The 20961-nt window shown below is 45.6% G+C and overlaps 1 protein-coding gene across 1 annotated transcript in view; it reads left to right on the forward strand.

Moving 5' to 3' along the window:
• The first annotated feature begins 1688 nt into the window (after positions 1–1688).
• The window catches only part of ARHGEF37 (Rho guanine nucleotide exchange factor 37), a 59510-nt gene continuing 40237 nt past the window's right edge, over positions 1689–20961 (forward strand). The window contains exon 1 of the mRNA XM_056847854.1: positions 1689–3038. Coding sequence (XP_056703832.1) covers positions 1689–3038 — 1350 coding nt within the window. The remainder of the gene's footprint in view (positions 3039–20961) is intronic.

Genomic DNA, 20961 nt, shown 5'->3' on the forward strand with positions numbered 1-20961 from the left:
TTACCAGGAGGGAGGTTTTGAACTTATTTAATGGGGTGTTGGATAGGCAAGCCGAAATGATGTCTATTTTCAGGGATTCCATGGCCCCGTTGCTACAGGGGGCGGACTTTTCCCAGACTCATCCTTCTAATCTGCAGGGGGGGGAGTGCAAGGGAGTCAGCCAAGCACTCAATGGCGCACCAAAGCAGCCCTAAAGTCACATCCCATTGCTCAGCCTTACCAAGTCTCTGATGACTATATGTCTCTAGCTTCTGATCAGGAGAATAGAGAGGAAGGCGAATACGACTCCGATGAGGACACTCCAGTCCTATTAGAGGAACAGCACCCCCGCCTGTTTCTGGCGGAAGATTTTCAGGCCCTCTTGAATAAAGCCTTAATTGCTCTGAACCTCAATGAGGACCCAGACCCTGCCTCTGACCCCAAGCCAAAAACAAAAAAGAAAGGCACTAGGGAGTTCTTCCCCAGCACCAAGCCTCGTGTTTGGGAGATTCCTTTTCCTGAATTTTTTGAATCTCAAGTACAAACTGAATTTGATAAGCCGCTAGCTAACAGGCAGTTCTCTGCAAGCATTAAGAGGCTTTACACCATGGTGCCACAAGCTATGTCTTTGTTCCAGCTCCCTCTTATAGATGCCCCTGTGGCAGCGGTCCATTCTCCGGATTTGCCGGCAGAGGACGGGATGGGAAGCATCAGGGATCCCATCGACAGGAAAGCGGAGACCCTTTCCAAAAAAGTACACGAGGCTTCCACCCTGGCTATTCAGGCCTCAGCGGCAACCTCAATCATGGCAAGAGCCTCTATAGTCTGGCTCAGAAAAATCATTCAATTGTACACTGGGGACAATCGCAAGCTTACTGAGGGACTCAATAGGCTCCTCAAAGCATCAGCCTTTATGGCAGACGCCTCCTTAGATGCCATGTCCTTTGCTGCTAGAGCCACGTCCTCCAACATCGCCATAAGACGGGCACTTTGGATCCGTCCGTGGCAGAACGAGGTCAAGAACAAGACACTGACCATGTCTTACCCCTATACAGGGGGAAAGCTTTTTGGGGAAAGGCTAGAAAAAATTCTAGTAGAAAATAAGGACAAGAAAAAGGTTCTTCCCAGGTCTTACAAGAGGGATGGGAGGCCTTCTTCCTCTTATCCCAACTTTAGATCTTCTCATACTCTTGCTCCCTTTAGAACAGATCAAAGAAGAGGCTCCTGGGGTAACAATAGTTACAGGGGATCTTCTCGCAGGGGAGGTGGTAAATTTTTTCGTCCCCCCCAGGGACATCAGCAGTTTTCAAACACCAAAGGAGACAAGTTCTCCAAGAACCCAAAACAGTGACGCCAACCTAACGGAGATAGGGGGCAGGCTCCTTCTTTTCCACGACGTGTGGAGAAGATCTTGCACAGATGCCTGGGTGTCCCAAGTCATTCAATCGGGTTACCTCATAGACTTCACCAGTATACCCCGGGACAAATTTGTAAATTCCCCGAGATCCATACGGCCAGAGAAACACCAGAGAACAGTGGAGGCTATTTCACACCTACTACAGATTCAGGCCATAGAGTCAGTTCCCCAGGACGAACAGGGAAGTGGGGTATATTCAATTTTCTTTACAGTCCCCAAGAAAAATGGGGACTGGAGAGCTATTTTAGACCTGAAACACCTAAACAGGAGCGTGCGCTACAGAAGGTTTCGTATGGAGACCCTCCACTCCATTCTAGAAGCTCTGCAATTGGACCAGTACCTCACTTCCCTGGATCTGAAGGAGGCTTACCTCCACATACCCATCCATCATTCTCACCGCAGATTTCTTCGGTTCTGTTACAGTGGCCTACACTATCAGTTCAGGGCCCTCCCCTTCGGGCTGACCTCCGCTCCCCGCGTCTTTTCCAAAATTCTGGTGACGCTGGTAGCGCTGCTTCGCCAGGAGGGGATAACGGTGTTTCCGTATCTCGACGATCTCTTGATCAGTTCAGAGTCCAAAGAACAGTCGCTCTCTCACACCTCCAGGGTGATCCATGTTTTGACTTCACACGGCTTTCTGGTGAACCTGGAAAAAAGCCATCTTACTCCTTCACAAAGGTTGGAACATCTGGGTGTCATAATAGACACACACAACAACCTGGTGATTCTACCCCAGGACAAAATAACCAAAATCCAAACTATGGTCAAGTCTACCGTTTGCTCCACTCGGGGCAGGATCATGAACCTAGCCAAATTATTGGGAAAAATGGTGGCCTGTATAATTTCTGTTCCATGGGCCAGATTCCACTCAAGGGATCTCCAGATGCTACTGCGTCCATACCAGGATCTCATTACGCAGAGCAGGGACAGAGTAATTCCTCTGCCACTGGCCTTCCGACAGTCCCTGACATGGTGGCTCAAGCGCAGCAACCTCTGCAAGGGTCTGCATTTCATAGTAGAGGATCAAGTTCAGATCTTCACAGATGCCAGCCTGGAGGGATGGGGGGCGACATGTCACTCTCTTGTAGCACAGGGGTCCTGGTCCGAAAAGGAGAGGAAGCTCCACATAAACAGACTGGAGCTGAGGGCCATACATTTAGCGTTGCTCCATTTCCATCACACCATTCGACACAAACACGTCTTGGTCCGGACGGACAACATCTCGGCCAAGGCGTATGTAAACAAACAGGGGGGCTCGAGGTCTCCAGGTCTCCACAAAGAGGCAAAAGGGATTCTCCTTTGGGCGGAGTCAAATCTCTTATCTCTCTCCGCAGAACATATCAGTGGAGTTCTCAATTCGCAGGCCGATTGGCTGAGCCGACAAGTCCTAGACGAAGGGGAATGGTCCCTCGACGACTCCATCTTCAGTCTGATTCAGGAGAGGTTCGGGCAGCCCAAGGTGGATCTCTTTGCCTCGGGGAGCAACCATCTTCTCCCCAGGTTCTTTACTCGGTACTTTCATCGGGAAGCAGAGGACATGGATGCCCTGCTGGCTCCCTGGCCACGGGAGCTCCTATTTGCATTCCCTCCAATCCCCATTATTCCGAGAGTGTTACGGAAAATCAGGAAGGAGAGAGCCACGGTCATACTTATAGCGCCCCTATGGCCGAGGAGACCATGGTTTCCCAGCCTCCAAAGAATGTCCATTCAGACCCCATGGGAACTCCCATCCATCCCAGAGTTATTACATCAAGGCCCCATATTCCACCAGGAACCTCAATGGCTGCGCTTAACCGCGTGGAAATTGAGCGGGGATCTCTCCTAGAGAAGGGCTATTCTTCTGCAGTGGTAGACACAATGCTGGAAGCTAGAAAGCCGTCTACTAGGAGGATCTACAATACCTCCTGGAGAGCCTTTGTGCTCTGGTGCAAACGAAAGTCGGTTAACCCCTTATCTCCGGGAATCCCTAAGGTTTTGGAATTTCTTCAGGAGGGATTGGTGATGGATCTTTCAGCCTCCACCTTGCATAGACAAGTGGCGGCATTGACCACGGTCTTAACAGAGATAGAAGGGTCACCTTTATCTAGGCATCCACACATCATTACCTTTTTGAAAGGGGTAACACAAACCAGACCACCGACGGTACATCGTTTTCCCATGTGGCGCCTCAATGTGGTTCTTTCTGCGCTTACTAAGCCACCCTTTGAACCCTTAAAGGAAGTGCCTCTTAGAATTTTAAGAATGAAGGCTATTTTCCTCACTGCTTTGACCTCTGCCAGGAGAGTTTCTGAACTTAGAGCCCTCTCTTCCAGAGAGGGCTTCTGTGTATTTCACAAAGATAAGGTCGTGTTGAGAACTGACCCCACCTTTATTCCAAAGGTTAACTCCCTTTTCCACAGGTCCCAGGAAATACACTTACCTTCCTTTTGCCCTCACCCAGTTCATCCTAAGGAAAAGGAATGGCACAAACTAGATTTACGCAGACTGCTAAAGGTTTACCTTTCTCGCACTGCCGACATTAGGAAATCCGATGCACTTTTCATTTCCCTAACCAATCCAAACAAGGGAGGGGAAATGTCCAATTCCGCTATAAGTGCGACAGTCAAACAGTGCATCGTGGAAGCCTACAGGGCTTCTAAAATACCTCCTCCAACTGGAATCACAGCGCACTCTGTGCGTAGTGCGGCCACATCGGCAGCCTTTAATAGGCAGGCTTCATTGGAAGAAATATGTAGAGCAGCCACCTGGTCAACGGCCTCTACCTTCATCAAACATTATAAAATTGACTCTAGGGCTTCTGCGGATGCCGCCTTTGGGAGGAGAGTCTTGCAGCAGGTCTTGGAATGACCCTGAGTCCCACCCCGGGGTATAGCTCTTGGATATCCCACGGATCAAGATGGCCTTCCACCCAGAACCGAGAACGGAGCCTTGTGTACTCACCGTGACGGCTCCTTCTGTTCTGGGTTGAAGGCCATCTTGCCCACCCTTCTCAGGTCCAAGACCCTATTATCCCTAAGCTTACAGTACTAAAGCAGGGGTTCACAATAGTTTATGTATCCAGTTATGATACTCCCTATGTCCGCCATTGTCATAGTTCTCTCTTTGTCATTGCTGTTATGTTAAAGTTTTCTCTTCTCGTTTGAAGGAGCTCAATGTTTTAGTATAAGTGCATTGCTGTTGTTTGCTTTCTGTGCACTTACCTGTCTCCTTAGCTCGGCGAGTCCGTAAACTGGGTTTTCCCGCCCAGGGAGACAGGAAGCTGAACAAAAAATATTTGGTCCTGCCTCCCTGGGCACGTGATAGTAATACCCACGGATCAAGATGGCCTTCAACCCAGAACAGAAGGAGCCGTCATGGTGAGTACACAAGGCTCCGTTCTACGCCCCGTACACAGCAGTCCTCTTCCTATAATTCTGAGACCTCAGGAGGTAGATTCTTGGTCGTAACTATTATTTGTCAATTCAGACGTCATACCAGCCCATGGCTAGCATGAAACTATGGCTCGCACATAGGGTTTCCCACGCTGGGTTGGGAAATACCTGGAGATTTTGGAGGTGGAGTCTAAGGAGTGTGGGGTTTGGGAGGGGAGGGACATCAATATAATGCCATAGAGGCCACCTTCCAAAGTGGACGTTTTCTCTGGGTGAACTGATCTCTGTCACCTGGAGGTCAATTGTAATACCAGGAGATCGCCAGCCACTACCTGGAGGCTGGCAATCCTACTCGCATGCTTATTCCAAACCTTGGTTTCTGATTCCTGTTTCCTGACTAATTTCAAATCATAGTTTGCCACTTGTGAGGAAGTAGTCCAGCTATAGCAGCATAAAAGCATTGCTTCAGTTTCTGGCCTGCCAGGGCTTGAAGCCAAGGCATTGCCAGCCTGCCACCCCGAGAAGGCTCAGCCCAGTAGCTACATGGATTGTTGGCCTTGCCTCTAGAATAGGGTTGCCAACCTTCAGGTACTCCTGCTATCAGCCAGCTGATAGAGATCACTTCAAGTGGAGAAAATGGGTGCTTTAGCAATTGGACTCTATGGCATTGAAGTCACTCCCCTCCCTAAACCCCGCCCTCCTCAGGTTCCGCCCCAAAAACCTCCTGCTGGTGGCAAAGAGAGACCTGGCAACCCTACTCTAGAACCGCAGGTAAGGCCCATGTCCTCCTCTCATTACTGCTGTGGCCCCACCCTCCTGCCCTGCCTATGTGGTGGTTGTCATGAGACTGGCCTCAGAGCTAGGGATGCCAGCCTGCAGGTGAGGACTGGTGAGCTCCCAGAATCACAGCTTATCTTCAGACTACGGAGATCAGTTCTTCTAGAGCAAATGGATGCTTTGGAGGGTGGATTCTGTGCCACTGTGCCCCTCTGAGGTCCCTGTCCTCCCTAGGCTCTATCCCCATATCTCCAGGAGTTTCCCAGCCTGCATCTGGCAACGCTACCCCCCACCCCCATCCCCTGCCAGGGGCTAGGGAGGACCTGGCAACCCTACTCAGAGCCCCTGTCTAGCTTTGGCTGTGAACAGGAAGAAGATAGAGCTGCACCAAAAAAAGGAACAAGGTGCAAAGTAGAGCAGTTTATTAGATCTTCTATATCCCAGCACATTTTGCTATACACTTTGTCAAGGGATCTGAAATAGAAACTTCTCTGGCTTCCATCTGGAACAAATGGCTTTGGCTGTGGACATCCCTATTATGTCAAATCACTGTTACATTTCCTTAACCATGGTTTGCTGAACTGAACCACACAGTTCCTGATCTCCAGGAAGCATATGGATACAATGTTTGGATATGTACTAATGTCCTGTCTATGGCCTCTGGTTGAGGGCTCCAAGAAACCCATTCTGTATATTGGAAACTTTATAATTGGTGACGGACGGACGCTTAAAACCAAGAAAAACGCAACAAGGCATTCACACCAGTGCATAGGTAGAGCCTACAGTAATTGATATGGCTGGGAAATTTCATACCCTCTTCTCCTGGCTCTAGCCAAAGTTTCATAGAAGACAGCCCCCTTCTCCAATGGGCTACCCCCCCACTCTTTAACAGAATGGCTTACACTGGTAGGGTTGCCAGCTCCAGATTGGGAAATACCTGGAGATTTTTAGGGGGGAGCCTGAAGAGGGCGGGATTTGGGGAGGGGAGGGACTTCAATGCCATAGAGGCCAATTGCCAAAGCGGCCGTTTTCTCCAGGTCAACTGATCTCTATCGGCGGGAGATCTCCAGCTAGTACCTGGAGATTGGCAACCCTATACACTGGGCTTCCAGCTTTCTAGGCTCCCAGAATGTTCTGTTTATGAAGATGCTCCAACAGCTTGCTAAATTTTAGCCTTTAAGTTTGCTGGTTGTGAGATGGAAGGATGAGGCATCTCAGCTTTCCCATTCCCTAATTTCCCAAATTTAAGGAGTATGTGAGGCTATAGAGCGCCCAGGGAGAATACTATATTTGAATGTGTGAGTGAAGTGACTCTCATATGCATGTTTATGAAAATCCTGATGAACTCTGAGCACATTAAACGATGTGTGTGTATGTGTAAAGAGCGAATAGAAAAGGAGAGAGGATACTACAAAAGTTAATTTGATAATGGACTCGATAATGAATTTTCAGAGATTTTTGCCTCAGTGTATATATTTTGATTTCTCACCAACACAGGAACAGAATGTTAAGGCAATTAATCATGTCCTAATCAAATTAATGAGGGCTCAAGTTAAAGCACTCTTTCTGCAAATATACAGGCACTGGGGAAACGGCTAAGACTTGGCAGATTTGAAATATGACAGCATGTGCCTATCCAGGGGATAGAAGATCAAAACCATTCTGCAGGGTTGGAGGGATAACCAGAAATAGCAGGATGCTTAAGCATGTGCAATTAGCTTCAACACCTTAAAAAAGGGAAAGAGATTCAGAGCTGACATAAGTATTTTGTGAGAAATCTGTGCCTCTTCCCCCCCCCCCCCGACTGAGGATAATAGCAGCTGGGGAGGATCAATTTCTATTTGGAAAACAATGAGCCCCGCCCATTAGTTTTTAACATTAAGAAACACGACAGGAGATCTAATTGTGGATCTCTCATAACTCAGCCCTCAGACAACCATAAAGGTGCTTTTCAAAAAAACAGCAGTTTTCTTGAAAAGGAATTCTGCTCCAACTTGGATCATTTGTTGAAACAACCAAACACACCTATACATTAGCTGCATCACCCAGAAGACTGTGAACAAAATGTGTTGGCCTTTTTGAATGTTATAAAATGAAGTCAGACAGGAGAAATTCACAGTAACTCAACCTGTATAATCATTGGCCATTTATGCGTGGTTGCTTCCTTGCAGTCACCCTGCCGACTACTTTGGGGCTTTGCTTTGATTATGCTTGCATTTTCCGACCGTCAGAGATCGCCTTGCTTTCCCCACACATTCCCACACATTTTGCCCTGCGTTTTCTGGATTCGTGTTTAGCCAGCATCCAGAAAACACAGGGAAAATGCATGGAAACGCACGGGGAGAGCGAGGCGACCTCGGACGGTTGGAAAATGCAAGCATAATCTGAAATTAAAAAGAGGGGGTTAAAAGTCCAAAAATAAATAAATAAAAGAAGCACCTGTAGCTTTAAGAAACAAATGCCTTCTGTGGCTGTTGCTGGGCAACCACCACAGTATTACCAGTTGAAGCCTGGGTTTCTAAAAAGTAGGGGGAGGGGGCTAGGTTTGTGTATATCGATAAACCTGATAAAAATATCCCAAAATTAGCCGTTTCAGCAATATTCAGGCTTTGGTTTTACCGAATGCTAAAACCTGGGGATCTCCCCGAAGCCGAATAGGTGATTCCCGAAAAAACAGAATAAATATTTGGCTTTTTCAACTTCAGCTTTCCCCAGGCTTTTCCCTATGGGAATTTTTAAAATGAGCTCTGGCAGAGGCATTTTTTGAGGTAGAGTTCCCAAATTTTCAGGATGGCTTCACGAGACTCTCCTTGCATGAACCCTGAAGTTTGGTGAAGATTGGGTCAGGGTGTCCAATTTCACGGGGTCTGGATGGTGTCACCCCCTCCTGCATAGAGAAGCACTGTAAGCTTTACCATACTTCTCTATGGAGGAGGAGGGTGACCCTTTCCGGATCCCATAAAATTGGACCCCCTGACCCAATCTTCACCAAACTTTGGGGTTCATGCAAGGAGAGTCCATTGAAGCTACCCTGAAAATTTGGGAACTCTACCTCCAAAAATGCCCCCACAGGAGCTTCGAAAAAATCCCCATAGACTATAATGGACCCGAATATTTTCAGTAAACCCGGAAATAAAGCCAAAATACCTTTACCAGTATAAGTATTCAACTTATTCTGGGTTTACTGAAAGAAATTGGACCCAATAAATCCGAACTTGAAATTTACCAACCTTTTTTTGCACAACCCTAGAGAGGGCAGTACCTTTTCCAGGGTTTCTTTGGTCTCTGATCGAGAACTCATTGGAGCCAGGTCCATCTGCAACCACCAGGTGACCTGCTACCATCCACCTTGCATGATTCTCCCAGGCCCTGCTGCTTACTATTTTTCAACAGCAACCACTCCATGAAAGCCAATGCAATGTAGTGGGTAAAGACTACAAGGTTTGTTACACCAGGGAATGAGGAATGGCAGACCGTTACCATCCAGATTGCCAATCTAGCCAATCACAGAAAACACTGGATTGTGGTGCCTTGGCTGAAACACCATTTGAATTCTCCATATTAATAACTACACAAACAAATAAAGGATGCCAAATTTAGATCATATTGAGCACTTTTGTGCTCAGACCAGCAAGGCCTAGTTCTGAGTTTTACTTTGGAGACTGAGGGTTGGTAGGCAGCTTTAGGATTCACAGGGTAACATGCTCTGAATCTCATTAAGAGATACTGAATCAAGAGAAACTGACTAATTGTTATAATCAGGGTACAACAAATGTTTGGATTTTGCTAGTTTTGATGCTGCCCGAGATCAAGAACTCCTTTGACCTCTTCTAAAGAACAATAAGTTATTTGTAGGTACAGCAGGGAAGCATTCTTTTGGCTCACGAGTAAACATATTTCAAATTGCATCAGCACGGCTGGCAGTGTTGCCCGTAGAGCTTGTGCTCTAACAGGCTCAACAGCTTTTTTCCTCATAATGCCTCCCTTGCAAGTGTTTCCTGTGTGGCTCTTTCAGTCAAGCAGACTAGGTACTGCAAACTGAGAGCCACTCCAGGAGGCCGGCCTCTGAAGCAAATCTGGTGCAAAATACGATTGGGTAGGAAGTGAAAAGCGCCATCAGGATTCCAGGATACCCTAGAAGACAGAGTATCAAGAAGGAAGAGCATTTAGGGTAAGAATATAGTCTTAAGTTTTCAAAGTTGTAATAGTAAACAAAACACTCTTTAAAAAGTGATGTATACTGATGACAAAGGGTACGCAGAAACATTGGCAGCAGCACACATGTGGTCAGGGTACTAATGCAGGATCTGAAGTTTAGAAAGTAAAGACTTGTGTTTCTAAAAAAAGTTACATGGATCACAATTAGAATCTTGCCCTAAACACGCTGTGTGTGTGTGTGGGAATAATCTAACAAGGGCTGTTTTAAAGATAATAATATATCTAATACAAACATTATGGATGAGTAGGGTTGCCAGCTCCAGGTTGGGAAATACCTGGATATTTTGGGGGCGGAGCCTGATGAGGGTGGGGTTTGGGGAGAGGAGTGGCTTCAATGCCATAGAGTCCAATTGCCAAGCAGCCATTTTCTCCAGGTGAACTGGTCTCTATTGGCTGGAGATCAGTTGTAATAGCAGGAGATCTCCAGCTAGTACCTGGAGGTTGGCAACCCTAGGGATGAGAGGGAAAGGATGTTTGATGCCCACTGATTTTTTGGAAGGTTGGAGAAAATGTGCTTCAGTGCTGGAATAAAGAGTACACAACATACAAAATATTGATCCTCTAACCCCCAAGATGAAGAATGAAAGCAATGTGTAGGGCAGTGCTGAAGAGGGAGAGGGTAACTTTTATGGTATTCACAACTTTTTTTCTTGTGGTTTTTAATGAGTGATTTGAGTTTGGCACAGTGGGGGAACATTCAGCCTCTAAAGAAATATATAGATTTTAAAAACAACCCTTAAAGTCAAACTTTAAAACAATGAGAAAATGACATGAATATGCCAGGGCAGTCATGATACTTGTTTCTATAGATGCTGAAAATGCTATCAATCAGGTGTGCATTCTCCACTGGTTTGACCATGTTCCAAACAGTCCTTGATACGGCAACTGGTACACGGGTTGAGTCATTCTCTCTCAGCCTACCTATTTCACAAGGTTGTTGTTGTTTTTAGGATTATATGGAGGAGGGGAGAACAATGTTGTAGGCCTCTTTGAATCTCCACTGGGGAGAAAAGTGGGGTATAAATATAAACAGAGTAATAATAACGTTAACAGTATTTTCTTCAGTGAATACATAATTTTAAACATATAGCTTTATAACATAAATACATACATGAATCTTCTGCAACAAATAACGGCGTATTGATTGGGCTATAAACTGTTGGTCTAGAACAGGGGTCGCAAAAGCGCGGCTCCCGAGCCGCAAGTGGCTCTTTGGGTTCTTGAGTGCGGCTCTTCCCACGTGGGGAAGCAGCGCCCCAGGCCGGCTGAAGCAGCGGGAGGGTCTCCGAGAGAGGAAGGAGTGGCCCTTCCTCCTTCTCGCCCCAGCGCCGTCCCCGCCTCCCACCATTGCTGCGGCGGCCGGAGAATGACAAGAGCCCCTCAGCTGCCACCCCCCCGTCTTTTCTTGCTGCCCGGCTGTGCGCCTTGGTTTGGCAGAGAGGGGGCTCCTCCCTTCCTCCTCTCCACCGTGAGGAGTGAGGCGTGGCTGTCCGGTCCTCGTTTCGGCCGCCACCGCCTTCCCTCCTCTGTCTCTATGGGCGACCGGAGCTGGGCGACCTCTCACCCCTCCACCTCCTCCTGTTGGCTCCACCTGGTCCCAGGCGGGGAAGGCAACGATGCTTCCTGGGCCAGGACCAAGCTCGCTTCGCCCTCCCCACGCCTCAGACTGAGAGTTTGGAGCCGGTCTGGCGCATCGCCTTCCCGCCCCCCGCGCAGGCCGCATCTTGCCAGGCCGGGATCTTGAGAGGAACTTCCAGGGCGAGGGGAGGATTTTGCGCCTTAATCACTGACCCACTTGGAAGGGGTAAACTCTCCTCCTTGCCGCCTTCCTCGTCCCCCTCAGGCGGCTCCCAAAAGTCCAGCTCCAGGCTGCCTTTCTTCCCCAGTTCCTTCCTTCCTCTTTCTTTCTCCATCCCTCCCCCCTTTCTTTCTTCTTTCCTTTCCCAGTTCCTTCCTTCCTTTCTCCATTCCTCCCCACTCCCTTCCTCTACTAGCATTTGCTGTTCTTTCCCTTTTTGGTTCTACATATTCATGCAAACAATCTTTTTCAAGCATGAACCTTATCAAGAGTAAATTGAGAAGTCGTCTTATTGATGAGAACCTGGAATCATGCCTAAAATTAAAAACAACAACATACAAACCTGATGTACCCAAACTTTCCAAGGAGATGCAAGGCCATTGTTCACATTAAGTGTTTGTCAGTCATTGTCATGATTTAATTTTATGGATACCTTACTTACAATTTAATTTTTATCAATAAATAAGATCATTATTAAGTATTATATCAAATTTTATTCAGTGTATCTATAGTTTAATTAAGACTTAAAACTTTAATTAAAGTTTATTAAGTTAATAAACAGTGTACCTACCTATATAGTTTAAGTTTAAGAAATTTGGCTCTCAAAAGAAATCTCAATGGTTGTACTGTTGATATTTGTCTCTCTTGACTAATGAGTTTGCCGACCACTGGTCTAGAAAATAATACCAGCATATCTGCAAGTTAGTATTTTTAAATCCTCTGTGTTATCAATGTTGGGGTGAACTGAAGAGCAGAAAAGCTACTGTTCTCCCTGTAGTGATCCCACTTCCCTTATTTCAGGAATATTTATTTTTAATCAGCTGGGGGAGCAGTATTTTGAATTGTTTCTATTTGTCTTTGAACAAAGATTCTCTTATAATTCAAACAACAACAACCTTCAAATGAGGGGTAAGTGAGACATGATAACAGAGTACAGTAGCTGGATTATGGAAAGTCCAGCTCCATCAATCCAAGAAAAAAGCATATATTTTGTATGGATACATATGTGCAGGAAGGAAGGCAGCATGGTATAACTCAATCTTGTCTGAGCTTGGAAGCGAAGCAGCATTGATACTTGGATGGGAAACCACCAAGGAAGACTCTGCCGAGAAAGGCAATGACAAACCACTTCTGCTTTTCACTTGCCTTGAAAGCCCCTTGCTGGGGTTGTCATAAGAAGAAGAGTTGGTTTTTATATGCTGACTTTCTCTACCACTTAAGAGAGACTCAAACCGGCTCACAATCACCTTCCCTTCCCCTCCCCGCAACAGACACCCTGTGAGGTAGGTGAGGCTGAGAGAGCTCTAACAGAGCTGTAACTCACCCAAGGTCACCCAGCTGGCTTCGTGTGTAGGAGTGGGGAAACAAATCCAGTTCACCAGATTAGCATCCACCGCTCATGTGGAGGAGTGGGGAATCAAACCCGGTTCTCCAGATCAGACTCCACTGCTCCAAACCACCGCTTTTAACCACTACACCACACTGGCTCTCAAGCTGGTTGCAACTTGACAACACTTTATACATGTACATATATGCGCAAGCTTGACATTAATCCAGATAATGATTTCAATCCTAATGTAGTTCTGTTGCTGAAGACAGTCCAGTATTGATGTTTATGCTGCTTGGATGAAGAATACCAGGGGAAATTAGTTATTTATTACATTTATACCCCCTTTTTCTTCCATCAGGAAGCTCAAAGCAATGTCAACGGGGGATTCCTAGAATGTCTCTTATTGAGGCACAGCAGATCCAGACCTGCTTTACTTCAGAAAGGTTGCCGTACCACATGAACACATGACTTGTACTGAGTCAGACCACCAGCAGCAGTCATGTCTTGAGGACTAGTTCACAATGAAGTTCACATCCTTGGAGCCAGGCTATTTGGGAAACTCCAACCGTCTGGAGAGGGGAAAAAACCTGTCCTGTCCCTTTAATAGAGGCTTGATGGGATGTTATTTACCGGGATATATTATTTATCTCCATGCCATGAAATGCTTCAGCTGCCCATTTCCAAACACAACCTCTTTTAATGGGACAGGATATTTTTCTCCAGACATGCTAGCAATATTATAAAGGAGAGACTTATCTACTTCACCTGTGTCTGGTCTAGTGTTGCTGTGACATAAGTAGGAGAGGTCCCCCAGAGAGGTAGGGGGAGGGGAAGTAGTATGGAGGTGGGACAGTAATGAAGATCAGAGATGAGGCATGGGCTCTACCGCCAGCAATTCACCAGGATTCAGGTACATGTCATGCAATAAGCCTTAACCATGATTAATGATCTGAAAAACACATGTGCAGCATTGTGCAAATCCAGATAAAGTGGGAATCTTGATCCATCTGTAGAAGGCTGTAGAAGGCAAAGCATCTGGCGGATAGTGGCATATGTGCTGCTTTATGTTCATGTTCCCCTCCCTGCCCATAGCTTTGCCCACATCTGGCACCTTATCTTGTGCCTTTGGAGTCTCAGCTTGATTCTTGCACAATTTTAGCTCTCCTTGTTTACTTGCAAGACGGTGTCCTGTAAATAAGTAAGCATCTGGGATTTGCTTCTTCGTTTACAGTACACTTGTTTTGCCCAACACATCCAGAATGTGTGGGAGACACAGCCTAAAGTGCAAAATTGTTGTAGTCGCTTGCTTGATGATCTGCACGCAAGTCTTGAAATAGCCCCGCATATCTCGCAGTGCCTCAGTTCCATGTGACCAACATTTACCAAGGATCCTGTGTTGAGAACCTCAGCATTTAAGATTTTATGAGCTTTTCTGGTTAAAGTGAATAATTGTCTCCTGCCTTACTGATGTCATATCTGATTAATAAACTGATGATATTGTACCATTTAATTAAGGAGCACTTTCCCCAGCAGTGGTAGGAAGCATGTGGTGCATAGGTGTGGTTGTTGGGTGGTGTATAAATGTCACAGATAGCCCATCGTCTCCATGTTGTCTTTCATTCGTTTCTCAGGCTCATTTTGATAATACTCTGCTTTTTGTGCAATCTCTGTAGAACGCTGCACAGTGCAGAAAGAAAATGTATTTGGCGCATTCCTGTCTCATGAGAGCACAAAATGAACATGTGGTAGTTGTGATGCTTTGTGTGAAGCCCAAGGTTGCACAGGAAAGGACTCGAGGAAGGCGATAGGAATGGAGAAAAAAATTTAGTTGAGCATTTAGTGATTGGATTTTAGGCAATAGGAATGGACAAAAAAATTTAGTTGAGCACTCAATGATTGGATTGTCTCATCATAGGATACCATGAAAGCTGGACAATGAAGAAAGCTGACAGGAAGAAAGTAGACTCCTTTGAAATGTGGTGTTGGAGGAGAGTGTTGCGGATACCATGGACTGCCCAAAAAACAAATCAGTGGGTTATAGATCAAATCAAGCCTGAACTGATCCTAGAAGTTAAAATAACTAAATGATTTGACGGCACTTAACACACACACTCCATTACAGCTTGTTTGATCCTAATACTAGGGAGTTTGTTTCCAGAACATGTGTAGGCTTTGAAGGCTAGGCAACATGTGCTGATTTAGGGGCCAATTCACACATTACAGAGTCCCGTGTCCTTTCGATCAGACATGCTCTGGGAGTTCTGTGTTTGGTCTACATGCACCTGGGAATTGAGTTCTGAGTATCAAACTCCCAGAGCATATCTGAACAACAGCCCCTGGGGTGGGGGAGACACACTGGGGACATTAAGACTTTGTAACATGCATTGTTCCTAAGATCCAGATTTCAACTTCATATGGAATGCATAGAGTTGCCAACCTCCAGGTGGTGGCTAGGAATCTCCTGCTATTACAGTGGATCTCCAGGCAACAGAGATCAGTTCCCCTGGAGAAAATAGCTGCTTTGGAAGGTGGACTCTATGGCATTATACCCCATTGAAGTCCCTCCCCAAACCCCACCTTCCCAAGGCTCCACCCCAAAAATCTCCAGGTATTTCTCAACCGGGAGCTGGCAACCCTAGGAATAAAGGATGCTTTGCAAGCAATGGCCCCTGTCCAACCAAGTTTGGATTAAAACCAGTGGTAAGCCAATGAAAGGTATTACATCTTTTGAACATTGCATGAGACTGTCCAGGCTAGGAAGAGTTGTGTTTCATTTTCTGCCTTGTCTATAATTTACAACAATGTCAAAATATGAAATCACTATGTAAAAGAAGCCCGTTTTACAAAAGCAGCCACCTGCATCCGTTAAACCAAGTGATGGGGATGATGAGGAGATGGATTAATTATATTTGCATTGTTCAGTGTCTTTTTTAAAAAAAACATGATTAAGCAGATGCTGAAAGCTTAGAGGAAGTTCCTAAAGATTAGAATCCTTGTTTTCATCATGCACAATGAGGAGGAAGCAGAGAGGAAGCTGTGTGTGTGTGTGTGTGTGTGTGTGTGTGTGTGTGTGTGAGGGGGGAGTTTCGCTTGCCATTCATTAATCATCAGGCTCTGCTTGTAATCCCCATGTTTTTACTGGTCATTAAACTCAGACTAGTTCTAATTTAACTGGACAGACTGGCTTACTTTGGAATAATACAAGACTCTACGGACCTTTCCAGATTGTGTAATAAAGTTTATTGTGCAGTAAATGTGCATTTGTTGCTGGATACCCACATGTTTACACTCCTCCCAGTGAGCACCTAAATTATGGGGGAAATAACATTTTTCCAGCACCCAAACTGCAAACTGTTTTGCTTGTAAACTACAGCCTTGACCCTCGGGGTTGCCAGCTGCAGGTTGGGACATACCTGGAGATTTTGGGGGTGGAGTCTGAGGAGGGCAGGGTTTGGGGAGGGGAGGAACTTCAATGGGGCACAATGCCATAGAGACTGCCTTCCAAAGCGGCCATTTTCTCTAGGTGAACTGATCTCTGTTGCCTGGAGATCAGTTGTAATAGCAGAAGATCTCCAGCTACCACCTGGAGGTTGGCCACCTTACTTGACCCCTGCTATCACGTCTATTGGGCTGTGTCAGATATCACATTGATATCACAAACCCATATGAGATAATGCTTATAGTGTTATAATTGATGTCATGCACTGCAGTCTGTGCTGTATTTCCCCCTTTTTATAAATTTAAATCTTAGAAGCTGATGACTTCTCCCAAGCTGGTGCTCCCAAGGTTCTTATATTCCCACCATGGGCTCCTGGATTAGCTGGAGGAGATAAATGAATAACAACAAAATTGGTGCGGGTTGCCATAGAGTTTCTGGTGATTCCTAGAGATGCAGGGCTTCTAGGCCTGCCACTATGGTGGGAAGCCTCCTGCCAGCAGTCCTAGTTTCCCACCACTGCTCCAAGCCGCAGTGGGAGAAAAATTACAGAATGGCAACATTGGCTGCATTGTCACTTCCTGGGAAAACCTGGAAGTGATAAAGGGTAGCTCTAGGAATCGCCAGAAACTCTTTGGCTGAGTGGTGATTTGAACCGGGCTCTCTCCAGCCTGAATCCAATGTTCTAGCCAGTAAACTAGCTGAATTTTGGTAATTAATGCACAATCATTAACAACCCTCCTTTGGTTCAGAACTTACACTACACCTTAGAATTCTTGTTCTCACAAACACCCTGAGTAGGGTTGCCAGCCTCCAGGTAATAGCTGGAGATCTCTTGCTATTACAACTGATCTCCAGCCAATAGAGATCAGTTCACCTGGAGAAAATGGCTGCTTTGGCAATTGGACTCTATGGCATTAAAGTCCCTCCCCAAACCCCACATTCCTCAGGCTCCACCTCAAAAACCTGCTGGTAGCAAAGAGGGATCTGGCAACCTTAACACTGAGAGATGTGGAAATTCAGTCTGTTTTTATCACTCTGTCTGCTCTGCCTGTGTAGGCTAAGAACAAGAGAGAAATGGAAAAAGTCATTGAACATTAGTGTAGGGGAGGAAAGTAGAATGTATTAAATGTCAGCATTGTACTTTCAAGAGGTATATTTATTAGCTGGGAGCCTATAATAGGCTTGGCTACAGTCATGTCTGCCCATTTAATGCAGGTAAAGGTCTCTTCAGTCAGACCCACACTCAGCAGAACATTATCTTTCAAGGTTTTCAGCAAGGTTCCGTCTAATTTCACCACCACATATGCAATTTGAGCTAGTCTAAATGTGTTCTCTGTCAGCCAGTCACTCCCCACCTATCTGAACCTTATAAAGTAAAGGGGAAACTCATCTGAAAAACTTAATAATTCTCTCCAGGGCAGAAATGGCTGCTGTTAACCTTCTTCCCCTGATTGCTCCCTGAGTCAGCTGTGCTGTTTAAATGCCACTTACCAAGATGATAGGAAACTATATTTTCATGTTGCAGTAATTGGGTGGGGGGGAGTGTTTGCTTCTAGCACAGAACAGCTTCTTCATTATTTTCTGACTGACTGCTTTCCCAGTCCAGTCTTTTTAAATTTATTTTCTCCTATATCTTCACCATTTCCCTAGGATTACCCATGCAAGATCCATCCCTAGGAGGATTTTTTTTTTAAATCCCTAGCTGGCTGATCATATTGCCCCACTATCCTGGTATCACACAATCAAAATCCTATTCATGTCATAATTAGACGAGGAATAGAGAATAAAACCGCTGCTATCATACTACCCTTGTACAAATCTATGGTGAGACCACCATATGGTGAGACCACACTTGGAATACTGTGAACAGTTCTGGTCACCACACCTAAAAAAAGATATTGCATCGCTTGAGAAGGTGCAGAAAAGAGCAACCAAAATGATCAGGGGACTAGATCAACTGCCCTATGAGGAGCAGTTAAAAAGCTTTGGGTTGTTTAGCTTGGAAAGAAGGTGGTTAAGGGGAGACATGATAGAGGTCTATAAAATTATGCATGGTATGGAGAGAGCGGACAGGGAGAAGCTTTTCTCCCTCATAATACTAGAATGTGGGGTCATCTGCAGAAGCTGGAAGGTGAGAGATTCAAAACAGATAAAAGGAAGTAATTCTTCACACAGCACATAGTTAAATTGTGGAACTCCCTGCCCCAGGACGTGGTGATGGCAGCCAAGTTAGAAGACTTTAAGAGGGGAGTGGACATGTTCATGGAGGAGAGGGGTATTCATGACTATTAGTAAAAATGGATATTAGTCATGATGCAAACCTATTCTCTCCAGGATCAGAGCAGCGTGCCTATTATATTAGGTGCGTTGAAACACAGGCAGGATAATGCTGCTGCAGTTGTCATGTTTGTGGGTTTCCTAGTGGCACCTGGTGACCACTGTGTGATCAGACTGCTGGACTTGATGGACCTTGGTCTGATCCAGAATGGGCTTTCTTATGTTCTTATGTCTCATAGAATAATGGATCATAAATGTGGGTCCCAGGGTATGGTTGGAGGGGACCTGATAGAGGAATATATCCGAAGCTAGGTAACATTAGGTCTGATCAGTAGCTGGATGAGAAACATCCTTGAAGGCCCACACATGACCTCCTTTCCTTGGAGGAAAGGTGAGATATAGATGAAATATCCACTCCATGGATTTTGCAAGAACTGGAACCAAACCTTTTGACATGACAGTGTCTGTTCAACATGGATGGAGTGCCATTCCAGTCATCATACTGTATGATTAAAAATTCATCTAGAAATGTTCTAAAATAATGAATAATACTAAGTCCTCTCCATTGCTCAAGTGATAGGAAGCTTGCATACGAGCCTACAACCCCCTCCCGCAAACCTAATTCCTTCTGCAGTAGTAAGAATTCAAAACTGTCACTGTTCAAGGGAACAAGTATTTTGTAAGGGCACCATTAAGCCATGGAACAGCAAGCCTGCAGAAGGTAACACCATGAGCTGTCCGTGTGGTTTAGTGGAAAAGAGTAATGCAAAACACTAAACCTTAATCCTGACAAGGCAGAGGTTATCTGGGTTAGTAGAAAGCCAGGTTCGCAGCTTGGGAGTGCTACTAGACACAGCAGTAAACTTAAAACACCAGGTGGCTGAGGTGGTTTGGAGCGCTTTTGCTCAGCTTCAGCTGATGCATCAGCTGCGTCTGTTCCTCAGTCAGTCAGATCTAGCCACAGTGATCCATGCCTTAATTACATCTTGACTTGACCATTGCAATGTGCTCTACTTGGGGCTACCCTTGAAGAGTGTGTGGAAGTTGCATCTAAACTGCTAGTCAGGGGTAGCTAACAGGAGCATGTGACCCTGATATTGCAGCAGTTACACTGGCTATCAATCTGTCCCCAAGCCCATACTTTTTAAAAAGTATAGTAAGAGCCCCATTCCGTAGTGCAGAGTGGTAAGCTGCACTACTGCAGTCAGAAGCTCTGCTCACGACCTGAGTTTGATCCCGATGGAAGTCGGTTTCAGGTAGCCGGCTCAAGGTTGACTCAGCCTTCCATCCTTCCGAGGTCGGTCAAATGAGTACCCAGCTTGCTGGGGGTAAAGTGTAGATGACTGGGGAAGGCAATGGCAAACCACCACGTAAACAAAGTCTGCCTAGTAAACGTTGGGTTGTGACGTCACCCCATGGGTTAGTATTGACCCGGTGCTTGCACAGGGGACTACTTTACCTTTACCTAAGTCTCTACCCCTATCTTGGGAGAGATATGCCTTTACTCTTCTCTGAACCAAGAAAGGCAATGAAAGCTGGGAATTCAGAGAACCTGATACATTGTTATAATGTTATAACAAAATAATAATATTAAATTGTGGATTTTGTAAAAAAAACTGAAAAGCTCAGATGGTGCAGGGGGGAGGGATGGCTGCTGGGGGACTGAGACAAGGAAACTACAGGGAAACTTGCTGTGGGCCTTAGTCCTAATGTCCCACTGCTTCTCAAACTTTCCCCCAAGTCTCTGAGATGGGCTTGCCTTGCCCAGTCCCTGTGGTCTGTTAGGGGAGGAAGAGAAACAGAAATAATTCCCCCTTGCTAAACTGTAGTTAAAAAGTTCTGCTTCCTTCTTCAGTTGAACTGTGAAATGTAGGGACTTTCTAGATAGTCTCCAAAAACCTTGGTATAAAAAGAGAGGAATTGTGGCAGGGTAGGGGAGATAAATTATTTATTAAATAATGTGATATTGCTGGGTATGAAAGCTGGGCATTGAAGAAAGCTGACAGGAAGAAAGTAGATTCCTTTGGAATCTAGTGTTGGAGGAGGAGGAGAGTGTTATGGATACCCTGGTTTAGTGCCAAAAAACAATTTAATGGGTTATAGATCAAATCAAGCCTGAACTGACCCCTAAAATGACTAAACCTCCTCTCTTGTTTAAACCATGCATGAAGGGAGTAATGAACTCCAGTTACATTGCTCTTCCCTGCCAGGAACAGAGAAAAGTGAACTGGATCTCTATCAACTCATTTGAATATACAAATACATTGGAAGCTGAGGTTAAGCTTTTGGGTTGTAATAAGGCTAACTAATGCTTGTGGATCGACTTCCAAGAAAGTCAAGAGTAGCTCAAGCGTG

The sequence above is a fragment of the Euleptes europaea genome, chromosome 1 (assembly GCF_029931775.1).
Source record: "Euleptes europaea isolate rEulEur1 chromosome 1, rEulEur1.hap1, whole genome shotgun sequence".
NCBI classification, from domain to species: Eukaryota; Metazoa; Chordata; class Lepidosauria; order Squamata; family Sphaerodactylidae; genus Euleptes; species Euleptes europaea.